Below are 17,504 nucleotides of genomic sequence, written 5' to 3' on the forward strand. Positions count from 1 at the left end.
AGACGAGCGTCACGTAGTTGCAAGATATCCTCGGTCACGAAAGTTATATATGATTCAAAAAGTAGTTTATGAAAAGTACGAACTGACTTATTATTAAGATGGACATGCACTCATAAGAAACTCATACAGTATTGTACATAACTATATAGCTAGGCAGAGTGGTGGTAAACTATGCACACAGTTCTGCGATCTGCAGTGTATCGCCGGGAGCTAATTTGTATAACTTGCGCGGTGTCCCTGCGGAATTCGACCTTCAGCAAACTGCAAACCAGTTCGGATTTACTTTATATACTAGTAGTAGGCCATACATACTGTAGTTACTGTCCGTTTTCCTATACACAATACTCAGTGCGCTCACCATTGACGCGTGACCTCTACAAATAGTGTATGTTAGAAGTATAGGCCATTGCCTAGTTGACGTCACTGTGTAAAAAATAACCGGCCAATATTTAAAGTATTCTCTGAAATTCTAGAAAATATAGTTTTGTAACATGTCCTAAATTTTAGCTAATTTAGGTGTTTGGAAATATTGGTACTTTAGTGTTTTAGGAAGGATATGTAAACGACAGATAACACCAACAAATATGAAGAAATTATTTCTAAACCGTGTTAAGTCATTAAGCTTCTCATTTTCAAGAACGCTGGTTAACAATAAGCAGACTATTGTCTCATTTCGTAAACAAAAGCCCACAGTAGTGTTACCTTGCGTTCGCTTTATAATCGTTCACCCAACTGAAACTATAATACCAGCTCATTGCTCATTGCACAGGTAAAACAGACACAAGTGCAGTGTGTATTTAACCAGAGAAGATCTGATGTAACATAGTTGAGCTGTTTTCATTGAGTGTTATCTTGGTTTAAGGGTTTAAGTCCTTCAAAGGTCGTGGTGAGTTCTACTGTAGACATGACTGCATCATGATTATTTTCAAGTCAACAACATTCAACAATATGATCACCGTGATAGTATGAGAGTATCAGTACCGTGGGTGTCAGTGATCCTGGCCTGACACAGTAGACAAACAAACAAACAAACAAACACGCCACACACATGACACATGCATGCAAGGTAACATTGACTATACACTAATCAAACAATGGTATTGATCCTGTACAACTGGTCGTGGTTCATTTACAATCGATTCATTTAAAATCCCCATAGTAAACATTAATTTTGGCAAGAGTTTTCTCTCTCTGACGAGGATGCATCCACTGGCTCCGCGTAATGAAAAGATCTAACATGATTGGTCAATTTAGCTCCGCGAAGCGAAAAGTAAGCTACGCGTAGCAGCTCCACGTTGTGGCGGTTACGGCCAGCCATATATTGATCATGCGAAAATCGTAAAACATAGAATAGAAACAGTGTGGCAGGCTCTCAAAATCTCAAATTGTATGCTTAGCCTGAGTCGCACGGCCTATCTCGAACAAAATCATTATGCGTAGTTGTTGAAAAACGTGAGGATTCATCGTACTATCACGGCAATTTTTAACACGAAGATATAGGGATGATGACGGTGTGTGACACCCTTTGACCTCGTGTTCGTTTAAAAGCTCCTTCATAGCCCCCTTCGCAATATTTCCATAAAAACTAGCATGAAATTATTTCAAATGGGCTTTGTGCTACAGGAAACAGACATTTAAAGCCACGATACTTGAAACCCTCACATGTTCAATTTTGAAAAGCAATGATGAGTATCGAGATGAAGATTTGATTTCTAAAGTAAAATTAATACAATGCGTTGTTGTAACTTATATGATACCCAACATTCGTTTCATTTGTTATGATAACCGGATGGCAACTGTATCACAAACATTGAGTAGAACATCATAGTAAAGTAGGTAATGGGGCTACGCATCCTGCACAAGAACAGATAAACACAATGGAGAACGATTGCTTGCTACAAGAGGAAACTGAATAAATTAATAAGAAAGAAAGAAAGAAAGAAAGAAAGAAAGAAAGAAAGAAAGAAAGAAGGAAAGAAAGAAAGAAAGAAGGAAAGAAAGAAAGAAAAACAGTTTACCAACCCAAAGTGTTACAATTAAACAAGACAACAAATAAACACAAATCCTAGCACACAACCCAACTTGACAAAAAAAGCAAGCGAATGGGATTCGAACACGCGACGTTCAGATTTCTAAACGGACGCTCTATCCATTAGGCTACCAGCTCCCAACTGGGAGAAAGAAAGAACAGTTTACCAATCCAAAGTGTTACAATTAAACAAGACAACAAATAAACACAAATGCCGGCCGCTACACAACTAAAAAAGCAAGGGAATGTGCCGGCATGGGATTTAAATCCCTAAACGGACGCTTTATCCATTAGGCTACCAGCTACCACTGATAAACGGTGGTTAAAACTGGGTCTAATGTAAGCAGTCGAGGTATACAATACACATAAACAAATATTATGCAAGTTCATAAAGTACAGTAGATATCGTTTCCCCAGCATAATACAAGTAAAGTAGGTGATGGGGCTACGCATCCTGCACAAGAATAAATTAACACAATGGAGAATGATTGCTCACTACAAGAGGAAACTGAATATAACAACAAATAAACACAAATCAAGACCGGCACACAACAACCCAACTTGAAAAACAAAACAAGGGAATGTGCCGGCATGTGATTCAAACCCACGACCTTCCGATCTCTAGACGGACGCTCTATCCGTTAGGCTACCAGCTCTCACTGATAAACGGTGATTAAAGTTGGGTCTAATGTAAGTACTCGATTTATACAATACACATAAACAAATATTACGAAAGTGCCCAAGTACAGGAGATCATTACTGATGCTTAATCGTTTCCATAACACCATAGTTATAGGATTACACCAGGCACAAAAAGAAACTCTTCAGTTATATTTATCCTTGCTGTTCAACAACCTGATAATTTTGGATTATTCTGAAATATACATTTTGTTAATTGGACTTTGCTTTCTCATTTGACACCCTGTTCGCGAAAAACGAACAAGAATTGACCAAGATATGCTCCTCCAAAGCCTCAAACCCCAAAAAAGAAAAGTTGCATTTTCAACGGTTTTCAATGGGAACGCATCGTTGTATCCCAGCAAACACAAAAACGTTTAAAAAACGTTTTAAAGAAGTTATATTTTGGCTTTTGGTTTAGGTAAAAACGTTTTAATAACATTAAAATGTCGGGTTATATAAAGGTCATGATAACGTTTTAAAACGTTTTGTATGAAAACAGACTACAACAATATTTTTAAATGTTTTCAAAAATGTTATTGTAAACTATTTTTGCAAACATTTTTGCCAAATATTGTGTCAATACTTAAATAACATTATGTTAAAATATTTGAACCCAGCAAACACAGAAATGTTCTTAAAGTGTTTTTTTTCAAAACCTTTTAATAACATTTAAATGTCGGGTTATATAAAGGTCGTGAAAACGTTTTTAAGACGTTATTGAGAATATTTTGGGCAAACATTTTTCGCAAAATATTTTTTCAACCCCAAAATAACATTATGTTTAGAATGTTTTGTATCAAGTTTTCAAGAATGTTTTTGGAATGTTATTAAAACGTTTTTATACCCTTTATATAACCCGACATTTAAACATTTTCTGTAAAACATTTTTGTTTGCTGAGCAGTAGATTATCAAAAAATGTTTTTCAAGTTTATGAAAACGTTTTATACTCTTAATATACCCTTTATATAACCCGACATTTAAACGTTTTCTGACAACCTTTTATAACCTTTTGCGAATGATGTCGAAAACGTTTTGTGTTTGCTGGGATTGCACGCAAGCACCACGGGCCAATCAATAACGCACAAAAGTGTAACAGGCACAATTGAATCGTCAAAATTGCAACTTTTCATTTTGGGGTTTGAGAGTTTGGTGGCGCATATCTTGGACAATTCTTGCTCAATGTTCACGAATAGGGTGTCAAATGAGACAGAAAGGTCCAATTAACAAAATGTATATTTCAGAATAATCCAAAATTATCAAGTTATTGAACAGCAAGGATGAATATAATTGACGAGTTTCTTTTTGTGCCTGGTGAAGTTTCACTTTAGTGGCCGGATACTGATGTAAAGGAAATTGTGAAGAATATTGTGATTTTATTGGCCGAAACGTTGTAATGAAATCCGAATGGAGCTTTTGCGTTGTTGTAAAAAAAACGACAGTTATTAATTAATCAGAAATATAATTTTCTGTTTGATGACATTTGGCTGATAAGATTAGCATTTCATGGGAATTACGTTATTTCACTGACCATTGTCCAGATGTCAACTTGTTGACTCGTTGGATTCCCTAGACTTTACTGTCAACTATTGCAACTTTGTCAAAACAAGTCATGGATTAAGTTGAGAGATGAGCGAAGTGGATAGGTATTTATGTCTGTTGCAAGAGGTCATTATTGCACGAGGCAAAAATATCGTTAAATATATTAGAAATTTCTAAAGGTCTGTCTCTTCTGTGTTCTTTCTTTGGCGCGTATACTACCGGGCAATGACCATGATGACGTCACATGTTTAAGTGGTCTAAAGTACAGTACATGGTATAAATATGAGACTGTATTGACATTAGCTGGTAGACTATGCCATAGTCGAATTTTATTTAAAATATGTTATTATTAGTCATGATAATGAACCCATTTCGTTCAACTCAAAATTATACTGATGTTTATTAAAATTAAAGTATTCAATAGTAAAATGGTCATAAAGAGTTAAAAATATCAGACGATTAGTGACAATGTAATTGAATGCAACATTATCTAGCATAATTATAACGGCTCACTTTAATACTGAACAATTCTGATTTTGGAATCTACCAGTTTATTGATAGCGAACCCCGAAATTTCCACTTGGGAAGCTAACAAACAGAGGGAGTAGGGTGACTGATCAGATGTGAAAATCTATCAATTGTGCACACATTAATTAAATCAGAGTTTTAAGCTTAAATACAATATCCAGAGTATGCACAATGGGCAAGTGGACTACGGGGTAGTCTAATTAGCTGGTGACTATCACTCTAAATAAAATGTTGAGTAAGAGGAACAGAACAAGAAAATGAGTGAATACGAGGTGGATCTAACTTTATTGCCGCAATGGTTAGATCACCAAATACTTTTGGTGGGTATACTTGGATATAGAGGCACGAAATGAGGTGACATTAGTGGAAATAAATGGGGGGAAAAGAGGACGCAAAGGGACAAGCTGAATGAACATAAACCGTATTATTAGAACACAATACAAAAAATAAATGATATGCAAATAAAGATAGAGGTCAAACACAGGAAAGACGAATGGGAAAAGGAAGATTGTATTTTATTAGAAATGAATTATAACAGTAGTTCAATTAAACGATGAATAAATAGTCAACTCCTATTATTTATTTACGCAATGTTGTTTTGTAGACAAACAAAGGGAAATGCGACAGTAATAAAAAATAACAAAATAGGAAGTAATATGTGAAATTTGAAGAAAAAATCAAGTAAGTGAAATCATCTTCACGTATGGTCGCATGTCATAAGTTGGGTACAATTTCCATTACATAGTCAAAAATTACAAAAAATATATTCTTTGATATGTTGTATATATTGACAATCTCTAATAATTAACACCATTTTTCAGGGGGGGGGGTTCGATTCCCAGGCGGGATCACTTTATCTCCTTGTCTCCTTTATTATTTGCGACGGCGAACCTGATGAAAATTAATGTTTATTTATATAACGCCGTGTCGATCATGCCACTGTTTTTCCGTGTTATATTTCCTCACAGGGAGGATGGCAATTTAGTTCTCGCATTTACGGCTCTAGCTACTATGGGCTATTTGCGGGGAGGAGATAAGTTTAAGTGACCGCTTATGGGTTCGAATTTCAACCAGCCTAATCATGAAGCTCCCGTGGCCAAGTGGTTAAGGCATAGGTCTCGTAAACCTGAGGTCCTGGGTTCGATTCCCAGGCGGGATCACTTTTTCTCCTTGTCTCCTTTATTATTTGCGACGGCGAACCTGATGAAAATTAATGTTTATTTATATAATTCCCGTCGATCATGCCACTGTTTTTCCGTGTTATATTTCCTCACAGGGAGGATGGCAATTTAGTTCTCGCATTTACGGCTCTAGCTACTATGGGCTATTTGCGGGGAGGAGATAAGTTTAAGTGACCGCTTATGGGTTCGAATTTCAACCAGCCTAATCATGAAGCTCCCGTGGCCAAGTGGTTAAGGCATAGGTCTCGTAAACCTGAGGTCCTGGGTTCGATTCCCAGGCGGGATCACTTTTTCTCCTTGTCTCCTTTATTATTTGCGACGGCGAACCTGATGAAAATTAATGTTTATTTATATAATTCCCGTCGATCATGCCACTGTTTTTCCGTGTTATATTTCCTCACAGGGAGGATGTCAATTTAGTTCTCGCATTTACGGCTCTAGCTACTATGGGCTATTTGCGGGGAGGAGATAAGTTTAAGTGACCGCTTATGGGTTCGAATTTCAACCAGCCTAATCATGAAGCTCCCGTGGCCAAGTGGTTAAGGCATAGGTCTCGTAAACCTGAGGTCCTGGGTTCGATTCCCAGGCGGGATCACTTTTTCTCATTGTCTCCTTTATTATTTGCGACGGCGAACCTGATGAAAATTAATGTTTATTTATATAATTCCCGTCGATCATGCCACTGTTTTTCCGTACCATTTTTAACCTTAACACCTGCTTAATTTTCGAGATAATGCTTAATTACTAATTAATTAATACACAGGCGTCTATGTAAATCTCAATTACCAAATGCGTTTTTCTCAAATCGGACCTCAATTACAAAAATGACTGTAAAATTTTTATTTTATGCAAGAATGTCATCAGATTTGGAGGATATGTTCTCAAAACATTAATGCTTCAAATGAACTATTTAAAATAATTGTATGTATGTTAATTACATTGTAAAGGTCAATGACCTTTTTATGAGTAATTAGCGAGATGGTTATTATATTATTGAGGAAATGAATATCAAGAAGAGAATTGTACATTAGCATATTGCTAAAAATACTGAAATTCAACTAGGATTTCATTAAAAATGAAAAAATGGAACATATAGCCTAACCCTTTAAGGTGGTACTACACACCTTGATAAATTTGTGACTATTTTTGCATTTTTCTCAAAAAATAATATCACACTGGTAACAAAAGTCATGTATATTAATGGGGTAAGGAATCCAGTTACTACACTGGAATTTCAGTGACTCAATCCAAGCGGTACGTTATTTGTGATAAGAAAAGAGGTACCGCTAGAATGTACCTCACTTCTTAACATATATAATGAATCCCTTGTCTTGAATCACTGAAATTTGAGTGAAGTAATTGGATTCCTTGCCCCTATAATATACATATAACTTTTGTTACCAGTGTGTAGTTACTTTTTGAGAAAAATGCTAAATTTGTCACAAAATTTATCAGAGGGTGTAGCGCCACCTTAAGTAGTCAGTAATTGTTTTAGTTGTACAAATTCAACATTCAAAGCTGTCAATACATCATACCCTCCCTAGATTTGAAAAAGTAACCAGTAGTTTTGACATGCTGACATGTGAATTTTCACATTATGCCCTATTGCACACTCCCGCATCCGCCTGCTCCTCCACCCCTGGCAATTTTCATTTCAACTGATGTGATTTTTTACTGAGTAATTTATAATTATATGCTTCAGTAGACTGAAAGAGTATAATATTAGGCTTAAAATGAGGTATCAACCACTGCTGTAGGATATGGGGTTACGGAAAGCCAATCAAATTTGTATCGCAATTTTCAGAAAAGTGTAATCCCTCCACCCTTTTAGCATACCCAACTTATGACATGCGATAGTCTCCTCCGCAGCCAGTTTGGTTACGCTCCCTCCACACAAACAGTCTGCCAATGGTCACGAACTGGTCCTTTTTGATTCGCTAACGGTTTTCTGCCGACGTCATCCAGCTTGACGTCAAACAAAGCTTTCAATTGGTCGATCGGCTACACGGCTACTTTATTATTCATGAGCAAGTTTGACCCGCCATCTCGCCAGCTAGACTGAGGTCAATCAAGTTCCCGTATGCACAGCTCTACGGCTATATACGTGTAGCCAATCAGAAACGGCGTTATAAGTGGCCATTGGCAGACTGTTTGTGTGGAGGGAGCGGAACCAAACTGGCTGCTGTGGAGACTAGACATGCGACCGTATATGAAACTGAAAAGGGGGGAGTTAAAGGTTGGAAGGAAGAAAGAAACTTAATAAAAACATAATGATAGTTTGATTAAGGGGTGGGGTATGAACGTTTGGACAGTATTTATTTTGGGACATTAGAGTACATCAGACATATCGAATTGCATTCTGAATACGAAGAATGTCATTCTGATATCAAATAATTTTGATTTTTGAAATTCGCAATGTAATACACATTTTATGGCAAATCATTAAAATTGATATTTTTGATATTTAACAGTACTTAAAGTAAACTTTATAAATCTGATGATTTATACTTAAAGTGTATGTAGGTGGGATGAAAAGCCGACGATCAATTGACAATTTTGACCTTTCGTATTGAAGATATGGAATTTTTCCCCCAAAACACACAAAAAAATTAGGTCTTTTTGGGAAAAAATCCATATCTTCAATATAAAAGGTCAACATTTTCAATTGACCGTCGGCTTTTCTTCCCTGCTACATACACTTTAAGAATATATCAATAGATTTATATAATTTACTTCGAGGACTGTTATATATCAAAAATTTGAAAAATATCAAATTTTTATCATTTGTCTTAAAATTTGTATTATATTGTGATTTTCAAAAATGAAAATTATTTGATATCAGAAAGACATGCTTCGTATTCAGAATGCAATTCGATAGGTCTGAGGTGCTCTCATGTCCCACAAAAAATACTGTCGAAACGCAATAAACGCTCATTTTAGATCCCTTAAAACAGCGAATGAAATATATAAAATCAAACCAATCAACAACAACAAAACATTGCAGAATGAAAATGAAACGTTATTTGTTAATTCCTTGTGGTGTATCAGAGATACTCCAAAGGCGACTTTGTCGACGTGATATCTTAAGTCGACGGATATAATTGGTAACAGGTTTCGTGAGTTCAATTGAAGAAGCAGGATCAGGGTTTTTAAATCATATCTTACATATTTGTCATCCGGCTACGGTAAAAAGGTCATTTTTTGATATTTTCAGTAAAAGGAATAAGCAGAAATAAATAGGGTGATTTAGGTAACTGAAGCATGCTTGAATCATTTTTTTTTGCTTGCATGTTTTGGTCCTTAAGGGACACATACGTTGCTCCATAGGAAATCCATATTCCATTTTATAGAAAGGACTATATAAAAACATGTTGACCATATAATATTATAACCTTTGTAGAGGATGACACCCTCAACGTCTCTCAAAATAACGATCTTGATTAATTAGTTCATTAATAACAAGCATCGAAGCAGTATCGACGGTCAATCCAAAGATCGAACAAGTTTGGTTCTGGTGAACCATAGGCGTAGATCGGGGGGGGTGATTGTAAGGACCACCCCCTGGCACAATTTTGGGGGTTACCCCCCCCCCCATCTCCCCCCTCACCCGGGATCTACGCCTATGGTCACACGATTATGTATTAACCAAACTTATGCCAGGGGGTGGTCCATACAATCATCCCCCACCCGGGATCTACACCTATGGTCACACGATTATGTATTACCAGAACCAAACTTATGCCAGGGGGTGGTCCATACAATCATCCCCCACCCGGGATCTAGAACCAAACTTGTTCGATCTTTGGATTGACCGTCGATACTGCTTCGATGCTTCAACTAATTTATCAAAATTAATACTAAATTTATTTTGGTCAATTTCAATACATGCAAAGATTCATCTATCTTGCGGACGCATCCGAGAAAGAGTTTACAATTCTTTTCCAGGAATCTCTATCAGCCATCAGATTTGGGAGGTCATTAATTTCTTGATTGACGTCCCTTGCCACACAGTCGATGTAGTTGAATGGTCTTCTTCCTCTACATGTTCGTGGAAGCCTCATACAGATGACATCTGAAATTATTTGGTCTTTTGCACGGTAGCAGTGGCCTGCAAATCTGGCTCGCCGTTGAGCAACGATGGAGGACACCTGTGGAACACCATCATAGATCTCTGCTTTGGTTTTATGTTCACGCCAGGATATATTTCGAACCTTCATCAACAGCCGGGTGTAGGTACCATCAAGACGGTCCTGAAGATCTTTCTTCATTGTCCAGGTCTCACTTCCATATAAGAGGATACTCTCTATGCAGGCTCTAAAGAAGGCAAGCTTGGTATTTCTTGATATGTTGGACTGCCAGATGGTGTGCAGTTTGTTGCAAGCTTTCCATGCTTGAGCTTTGCGAGTCAGAAAGTCTTTCTTGCTGTCGGCAACAAATGAACCAAGATATTTAAAGTCCGACACCTCCTTGAGTTGTGTGCCATCCCGAGAAAGGATTGGAGTTGGGTTCTTATCTCCATTGATACACATATATTCTGTCTTCTTGGAATTGAGAAAGAGGCCAACTTTGGCGGAAGCATCTTCTAAAGATGACAGAAGATCTTGGGCATCTTGTGATAACGTAGCTGTTAAAGCGATGTCGTCTGCGTAGTCAAGATCGGTTAAATACTTGTTCTTCTCTCTGCTCGTCTTATTGGGCATGATGTCAATCCCTTTGGACTTGTCAGTGTCTATCGACTGTCTGAGGAGATAGTCTACCACTATCACAAAAAGGTAAGGGGCCAAGGTGTCACCCTGCAGGATTCCAGCAGTAGAGAGAAACTCTTCAGTTGGTCCATCACCTGTTTGTACAAAACTTGAAGGATTATCATACATTATTGCAATAGCATTCACAATCTCCTGAGGGATCCCATAATTACGAAGAATATGCAGCATGGCCTTCCGGTTAACACTGTCGAAAGCTTTTGAGAAGTCAACAAACACAATATATGCCTGCTTCTTTGATATTTTAAGCTCTTCTATTATCCTTCTAAGGGCTAGAATCTGTGGTGTGGTTGATCTACCCTTGCGAAAACCATTTTGGTTACGTCTGAGAATAGGATCTAGATGAGGAGAAATCCTGTTGAGCAGCATAGTGTTATACAGCTTGGCAGCAAGTGCTGACAGTGTGATACCTCTATAATTTGATGGTTGTGAAAGATCCCTTTCTTCGGGAGAGGTATAATTGTGGATCTTGACAAGGCTTTTGGCTTATTTCCTTCATGGTTTCATTACAGAAATCAAGCAGTTGCTGATGGAAGAGTGGGTTTTTCCAAACAATGGCTGGTATGTTGTCAGGACCAGGTGTTTTTGACTTGTTGAGCTTGTTCAGACCTTTTTGCAGTTCCTCCATAGTAAATGGACCAGTGTGTATTGGGAGATCGTCAGAGACATTGCTGTTAAAGAACGTATCTTCAAGGTTTACGTCTTGCTCTGGTTTCCCTAGTAAGTTGGAAAAGTGTAGAAACCAGTTGTCACGACGCTCTTCAGATGTATTGCCTTTCACTCTAACCACAGGAGCAGATTTGGTGTCAGTTATCTCCCGGAGGAGTTCCCAAGAAGCTGCATGTTTATATTCATGATGGAGGTTGTCAAGTTCCCCTGTCTTCTTTTGAATAGAGGACTCCAGAGTTTCTGTGTAGGCTTTATCAAGAGTAACTTTGGCCGATTCGAGGAGCTTTTGTGATGCTCGGGTGGATCTAGTATTGTGATTCATAGATGCACTCTTTAAGACATCTCTTGCCTCAGTGACTTTGTCTGATGCAGCAATGTTGTAGGACTGCTTTGATTTTTTAGGGAGCATCTCCAGTGCAACTTCCTCATTAGCCGCAACTAAGGTATCATAAGTGGTGCTAATATTGGGTTCTTGTAGCTCATCGTGTAGAGAACTGAAGCGGTTATAGACTGCTACCACAAACTGCTCACCCAGGATGGTGTCTCTGGTAACCTTCTTCCAGTCAATACGTTTCATTGGGTCTTTCATGGAAGTTCTGCATTTCCGGTAGCTGATTTGACATTTGCATGAAACAATCCTATGGTCCGAGTTCACACCCTCGAAGGAGCTGTATGCACGTGAATTCTTGATTGAGTTGATCCACTTCTTTCTTACCAGGACAAAGTCTAGTTGAACTAGTTGGCCATTAGGACGCCTATGTGTCCATAATCTGTTGATGCGGTTTTGAAACCTTGTGTTTGTGGCTATGAGGTTATGTTCCTGCAGGAAGTCTTTCATGTGGTTGCCATTTCTATTGGTTTCTTTAGCAGGTGTGAAGAGAGCATCCAATGGCCCAAGCTGAGCATTAAAGTCTCCTCCAATTATAAGTAAGTTATGAGCTGGGATGGCATTAACTGTAGAAGAGAGTTCTTGGTAGAAGGAGATAACAGCTTCTTCAGGTTGTTCGTTATGTGGACTGTAGCAGCAGAGAACTGTGGATGTTGGATTGCCCAGCAGAGAAATTTCCATAATCCGTTCATTATGACTAATAATGGACATGCAGGAATTGATGGCTCTTGGTGAGATTAAGAAGCCTACTCCACCAGTGGCAGCATTCCTTTGGTTCTTCCATGCTGAAGAGGTGACTAATCTGTATCCATTCAGATCTTCCTGCAAGAGGGAGTCATTGTGACAAATCCGGTGTTCCTGCAGACATATGATGTCAATGCCATAATGTGCGGCTTCATGAGCAAGTTCTTCTTTTTGGCTAGTGAGTTGAGAGTTCTGATGTTGAAAGTGCTGATGGTCAATGTTTTTTTCCTTTGTACAAATTTGTCTTGACCATCCTTATCTGCATCAGGTTTGGTCCGTCCAGGGATGGTATCAACTGGCTTTGAGATCAAACCGTCATTGATGTTAGCATAGTCTAACGGTGACTTAGATGGTCCAGACTTCATAGCAGGGGCTTTAACCCTGGTGCTTAAATGTAAACTCATATTTCTTGTCAATGGCTGAATAAGACAGAGGTCGCCACTCCTTCTGTCATAGAGGATATAAAGGAAAGGTTTCAGCATTTAGTCCAGTTGCCACCCATACTAAATCATATGGGGATACACCTGGTCGCCTGCCGAGGAGATCTGTGTGTATGTACCCCTCAGCGGCATCGGTGAAGTCTCGATTTTCCCAGACTCAGGTGTCTCTACCCTACAGAAGTACCTGAAACAGGTATTCTGTCCTACCATGCAAACGAAGCTGAAGACTAAAACTAAATATTAAGCCCTAGACAACTGGATGCTGAGAAGGAGGAAGAACTAGTATAAGCAGGAAAACACATGGAGCACCCAAAGGATGTTGAAAACATCCAGTGGGAAACCCAGCCCCTTAAGATGGTAGTAGGGTGCTGGTAAGGGTAACTTTCAGCTCCGCGGCTATAGCCTCGGCTATAGCCTTCCCTTTTTCATATGTTATCACAATTAATAATAGTCAATTAATTGATATAATAAATAAAAAGGATCGACCAAGCACCGAATGTCGATCAAAAGAGAAACTAAAAACTTGAAACTAAAACTCGAAACGAGGGATTGATCCTTTCAATGTCTTTATCATCTATTTTATTAGTATGCAAGAAACCTAATTTAATTTACAGTACAGAACCCTTCTAATTTACTAAAATAGCATAATTAAATTTTGAAACAGTCAATTATTGCAGCACTATTGTGTCATGTTTGATAATATAGTTAGGTTTTTAAGGGTTTTGGTTGTTTGTTTGTTGTTGCTTTTTTTTTTGTTTTTTGTTTTGCGTGATTTTTCTTCTGAATCTCTTTCTTCGTGGTCTTATCCTTCTGCTAATAATAATTCAAGAATCCACATCTTGACCCTTTATCATTTTCTCCAGCTACATTCTCAACATATTTGCCGTGGGCTTTCTTTGTAAAATGATGTAATGTGTTCCTCTCCCGGGGTTCCTCTGTAGTCAGACGTATTTTTGTCGTCGTCAGGAAGTTGCAAAATTGTAATGGCTTGTAAGGAATAGAACCATAAATCTATGATTGGACTAATGCACAGGGATTATGTTACAGAAGCTGCCTTTCTAGAGTCTATGGTGAAATACAGCGTGTCCCAAAAGTAACTTAACATTGTGAATTGGCCATATCTCAAATATTTCCTACTTCATACCAAAATGGAGAACATATTCATATAGATTGATCTTTTAGAATTATTCTGATACCAAAAACAGCATTATTGATGACCCTTTGATCTTACTGTGCGAATGTACATAATGTGTGTATCAAACCCACAAAAGCAAGCTCATGTGTTCTTTGTTCAAGAACATGAATGATGTGCTTCCCTGAACAATAGAGTTGGTTCACTCACTGCGCACGCTACATTTAGGTATGAACATTCATGGATTACATGGCTTAGCGTAAGCGTGACTGCTGTTTTAGATTATAATTAGGATATATTGACAATACTAGCGGGACACCCGCGCTACGCGCGGGTCCCCGCTAGGTGAGTAAATGGGAGCATTCACTAAAACGGGAGGAATTACTGAACAGGTAGAATCATTGAAAAAGTAAATTTCATTTATCTGAGTCTGCCCGCCTAAGTTTCCATTTTAGCTTCTTTCTTTCTTTTTAGTTTCTTCTACATGGGCCAATTTTGTGCCATTTTTTAAAAACTTTTTGCTGCTAAGCTTGCGAATTTCCGTTACCATGTTTTTTATTTACTCAATCCCGTTCCCGTTATTTTCTAAATCTGTCCTTTCTTACATTTCCCTGTTTTCATGTTATTTATTTAGTTCTGTCCTCAGTTTAATAGCTTTTTTATTTAAATTATCTAATTTTATTATAGCTTTTTTTCTTAGATTTTATTAGTTTCTTTCTTTCCTTCTTTAGCCTATTTTATTCCGTTTTCATTTTCTTACTGTGACTTAACTATAACCCACATACTCGTACCTGTTTGTCCTCATTTTTTTTTCAATTACAGTAGGCCTACCTCTTCATGTTGTTTGTACTTTTTAACACACATCCTTTCCCCGTATTTATTACGCCTACGTATTATCAATCATTACGTGACTCTGCTTCGTTTACGCGCGGTATAGCGTAGTGCTGCGTTACCCGCGCGGTATCGCTGCGCTACGCGAGCGGCTTGGCATTAAATACGCCCGTACGACGCGTTTTTTGTTTACCCAGCATAGCAACGGACCACATTTTCACTGATTTTGAAGCCAATTCTTGACCGATTTCAACCAAATAAAGTCCAGTCCATTTCCCGTATATTCCTCGATCTCCCGTATGAATTTGGCGACATTTGGATCAAAACTGACGGAGCCTTTTACATATGCCAAACACATACACACATACATACATACATACAACATTCCCCTATTTATAGTAAGATTAAACTTAACTTTAAAACAGTTGAAGTGAAGATGAATTTCCTATAGATCAACGGATTCAGGTCGTATGGTTCTTTGCCGAGACAAAGTCGGACAAACTCACGGAAGCAATATTTAAGGAACAGTTTAATGTAAATTATGCACTACCCAGCCAAAATACAATCCAGCAACTAGTGCAGAAATTCCTATCAACTGGATCTGTTCATGATCTACTTCGGGCAGGATGTGGAAGAACAGAAAGATCGGCTACAAACATTGATGTCATACGAAGAGCGGTGGCGAAATGCCCAAGGCGATCGTCGACTTTCAATGGAGAACAACGTACCGCGTACAACTGTTCATCAAATCCTCAGAAAAGATCTTAAGTAGTTTCCATAAAAAACCCAGATAAAACAGAAAATGAAGATTACGCATTGAAAACAAACAATCAAACAAACACAGCCAAATTAAACAAAACAGATTTTAAAATGATAACATGTTATGTCGTGTTCACGTCTCAAATGACGAGACTTATTTTGCGTTTATAAAAGTGAGTTTTACGGTACGGTAGATATCCGTTAATTTCATGCCAAAGGGTCATGACCACATAGGCATGTTTGGTATCATAACACTTCTAAAAGAATTATCTACGTACTGTGCAATTATTGTAACAACACTATTAACCCAACGCAAGTTATGGCAAATTCACAATATTAAGGGACTTATTGGGACACCCGGGTACTACAATGTACTATATTGTAGTAATTGGGTTTATCTTTAATCTAAACCCTTAACATCCATCCAAATGACCACATGATCTGCACAGAATAACAACGTTTTCTAGTAATAACTTGAAATGCATTCGTAATCATGACTACAGCTGCTGAGATAACCAGTGATTTTTGATCGCAAGGTGTTGCTATGAAATCACATAATATTTTTAAAAACCAGCAGTGACCATGAAAGAAGATATATAAATAGGTGTATTACTCAAATATCGGAGTAACTTCACCTTTTCGATACCTGTACAACTCAGAAATTGACCCGTGACCTGTTGCGGCACATACTTCTAAACCACAGGTCCTGTTGAAAGGAAGCGGAACACTTTTAATTTTCGATCCATTTATAACCGGTAATGTTGGAGAAATTTATTCTCAAGGTTGCTATAGTAGCAGTTTTTTGCAATATTTTTCAACTCAAACCTCGGAGAAGATTTTCTTACCCTTCCCAGAATCCTATGATACATTTCGCCTCATTTGTAGTGTAAGCATCACTAAAAGTTGCCACAGAGCAAGTGACAAACTCTAATGAGCTCTGACATCACCACCCGATTTACATGTCGCCGTTCATGGCCCATACAATAGAGTGTATGCAATAAATCAACGGGAACGGTATAACATTATTGAAATGGCAGCCATGTTGGAGGACAGTTCTAACAAGGAGGTTAGGTTGAAAGGAGTGGAAATGTATTACATAATGCTTTGTTCCTTTCATGCCGATTTGATTTGGAGCCAAGCTATTAATCGAAAAATACCTTTTGTTCGGGACAAAGGGCTTCCGCCATTAAATTGGTAAGCTGACCTGACAGCGTATTTACCACACCACTCCACGCCATACATAAATTCTCCCAGTCACATTTCCCCAATATGAAATTTTTTAAAAGTAAATTTTAATTTCACTTCTTTTAAAGTTTGGCAGAGGCGGGGTTTGAACTCACGACCGGCACCGCTTTGGCTATCACGTATACCATACGACCAGCGCCTTAGACCGCTCGACCACGAAGGACTTCATAGTGTCATCGTGAAAATTTAAACATACAGCGTGTCCCAAAAGTAACTTAACATTGTGAATTGACCATATCTCAAATATTTCCTACTTCATACCAAAATGGAGAACATATTCATATAGATTGATCTTTTAGAATTATTCTGATACCAAAAACAGTATTATTGATGACCCTTTGACCTTACTGTGCGACTGTACATATGTGTGTATCAAACCCACAAAAGCAAGCTCATGTGTTCTTTGTTCAAGAACATGAATGATGTGCTTCCCTGAACAATAGAGTTGGTTCACTCACTGCGCACGCTACGTACATGTAGGTATGAACATTCATGGATTACATGGCTTAGCGTAAGCATGACTGCTGTTTTAGATTATAATTAGGATATATTGACAATATAAAACTTTACTTTA

At 38.0% G+C, this 17,504-nt stretch overlaps 1 protein-coding gene and 3 non-coding genes across 4 annotated transcripts in view; 3 read left to right on the forward strand and 1 right to left on the reverse strand.

Moving 5' to 3' along the window:
• LOC140159462 (uncharacterized) overlaps positions 1–12,927 on the reverse strand; it is a 40,358-nt gene extending 27,431 nt beyond the window's left edge. The window contains exons 1-2 of the mRNA XM_072182945.1: positions 12,760–12,927; positions 11,233–12,601 (exon numbers count right to left, since the gene is read on the reverse strand). Coding sequence (XP_072039046.1) covers positions 11,233–12,601; positions 12,760–12,927 — 1,537 coding nt within the window. The remainder of the gene's footprint in view (positions 1–11,232; positions 12,602–12,759) is intronic.
• On the forward strand, positions 5,865–5,938 carry Trnat-cgu (transfer RNA threonine (anticodon CGU)). The gene has a single exon. It is a non-coding gene; the product is annotated as a tRNA-Thr (tRNA).
• On the forward strand, positions 6,173–6,246 carry Trnat-cgu (transfer RNA threonine (anticodon CGU)). The gene has a single exon. It is a non-coding gene; the product is annotated as a tRNA-Thr (tRNA).
• On the forward strand, positions 6,481–6,554 carry Trnat-cgu (transfer RNA threonine (anticodon CGU)). Its single transcript has one exon. It is a non-coding gene; the product is annotated as a tRNA-Thr (tRNA).
• Positions 12,928–17,504: the final 4,577 nt, after the last annotated feature.

Source organism: Amphiura filiformis, chromosome 8 (assembly GCF_039555335.1).
Source record: "Amphiura filiformis chromosome 8, Afil_fr2py, whole genome shotgun sequence".
Classification (NCBI taxonomy): Eukaryota; Metazoa; Echinodermata; class Ophiuroidea; order Amphilepidida; family Amphiuridae; genus Amphiura; species Amphiura filiformis.